Source organism: Penaeus monodon, chromosome 31, assembly GCF_015228065.2.
Source record: "Penaeus monodon isolate SGIC_2016 chromosome 31, NSTDA_Pmon_1, whole genome shotgun sequence".
Taxonomy (NCBI): domain Eukaryota; kingdom Metazoa; phylum Arthropoda; class Malacostraca; order Decapoda; family Penaeidae; genus Penaeus; species Penaeus monodon.
In genome coordinates, this window is record NC_051416.1 from 35,703,251 (window position 1) to 35,705,139 (window position 1,889).

Sequence of the window (1,889 nt, forward strand, 5' to 3'; positions counted from 1 at the left end):
TTTAGTCCAGTTGATCTTACTGTTTTCCATGGAAGACAAAAGCTGAAAGCTGCTACTGACATTCTCCCACAGCATGGGAATTTCCAAATGAAGACCAAGTCTTCATGATTTTAGGGGAGCAGCTAGTGGCGCAGCTGTACCTCCATTTTCTTTACACAATAAAATTTTTTGTACACATTTTTCATATTGACAATACTATAGAGCTTCTCCCAACAGCAGAATGAAGGCAGAAATTGATTTCAATATTTACGAATGGCGCTTCCCTGGTGAGAAATTACTGCGCAATTAAAAAATATGCCCTGACTCCAAACAGTCATTAATATGAATAAATAGATATGAGTCATATAGGCATATACAGTCAACACAACCAAACTAATGCTATTTTATCATTTTGAATTGATAACACTAGATGTGAGTTAGAAGTTAGAAATAATGAAGGAATTTGCCTTGAACTGTTCAATAGATAACCATGAATACAACACTGATTTGCCCAACACACAGTATTACTCTAAAACAGAATAGTTGGGTGCTTGTAAACTCCTTTTGCTGAGTTTACATATAGAGTGCCCATGACCTGCCTTTCTGGAGAGTACTTAGGGTGTTTTGATAGGTCATTATTATGAAAGGATCTGATTGGCATTTTTCACTATTTTAGCTTCTAAAATGGTTGACTTCATGCTGAAAATAATTTTTATTGACATTGTTTATCAGAATCAGTGTATATATATGTTTTTTTTTTCAGGCCCTGAAAATGAAACATAATCATGTGTTGAACAAAAAGAATAAAGCACAAGAAACGCCTTTACTTCTGGCTGCTCAGTGCAGCAAATTAGATAACATCAAACATTTGATCCAGCTTGGTGCCAATGTAAATCATGAGGATGAAATTGTGGATCAAAGCAACCAGAGCTATTGGGACAAAGTAGAAAAGTTGGTGCAAGCAAAGGATATTAGCTCAAAGGTACTGTCCATATTATTTCATGTGTACTCATATTATTTTGATTACTGCTATTGTTTACCGCAAAGGTATCATTTGGTTTTTCATTCAGCCATATCATTTTGATATATGCTATTATTTACTAAGGTGACATAAAAGTATTGTACATGGCATGTTATTCTGTTATTCCCTTATAGTTAATATGGTTTGTTGTTGGATTTTGAAGACAAGTAACTTCAGATGATGAGAATGAATTGATATTAATGATTTTGTTGTTTTATATACAATTAATAGAGAGCAAATGTGATAGAATTATTTATAAAATACTTAGGAGGTATGCATATACACAAGGGATAATTTTGAGGATATTAACATTAATGGCTAAACTATTTGCTTTCTTTGCTAGGACTTGCACAAAGGTGGAAATCTGCTTCATTGGGTGAAAACCAGAGAATTAACAGACCTTTGTCTTGATATAGGTTGTAACCCAGATTTGCGAAACTCTGCAGACCAGACACCTTTACATATTATGGTAAGCTTGTATTGTAAGGTCAGCTGATATTCACACTCCAGTCATCTGTAACATATGAACCATGGAGTTTAGAGTGATGCAGCGAATTCCCCACAGAGATATATTTTCATGAAGTTGATAACTTTTCTTTCTGTATATATTATTTTTATTATAAATCTTGCATATCAGGTTGTGAGAAACAGGATACAATGCATAGTAACTTTACTATGCCGTGGAGCCGGAGCAAATTATGCTGATGTGGATGGCATGACTCCACTGCATTTGGCAGCTGCTCATTGTTCACCTACTTTAGTTCAGGTTAGTCAAAAAAATTGCCAATGTGAAACTAATTAGCATTACTCAAGTAAGTTAATGAAATTTTTTGTTTACCATAAACAGCTAGATATTGCGAACTTTATGTAGGAATTGCCTTCGAGGAAC

At 34.3% G+C, this 1,889-nt stretch overlaps 1 protein-coding gene across 1 annotated transcript in view; it reads left to right on the plus strand.

Annotated features, from left to right (window-relative positions):
• Positions 1 to 1,889, plus strand: part of LOC119593196 (85/88 kDa calcium-independent phospholipase A2-like) — a gene marked incomplete at its 5' end in the record, with an annotated part of 46,224 nt that overhangs the window by 24,889 nt on the left and 19,446 nt on the right. Inside the window, 3 exon segments of the mRNA XM_037942177.1 lie at positions 743 to 961; positions 1,344 to 1,469; positions 1,638 to 1,766. Coding sequence (XP_037798105.1) covers positions 743 to 961; positions 1,344 to 1,469; positions 1,638 to 1,766 — 474 coding nt within the window.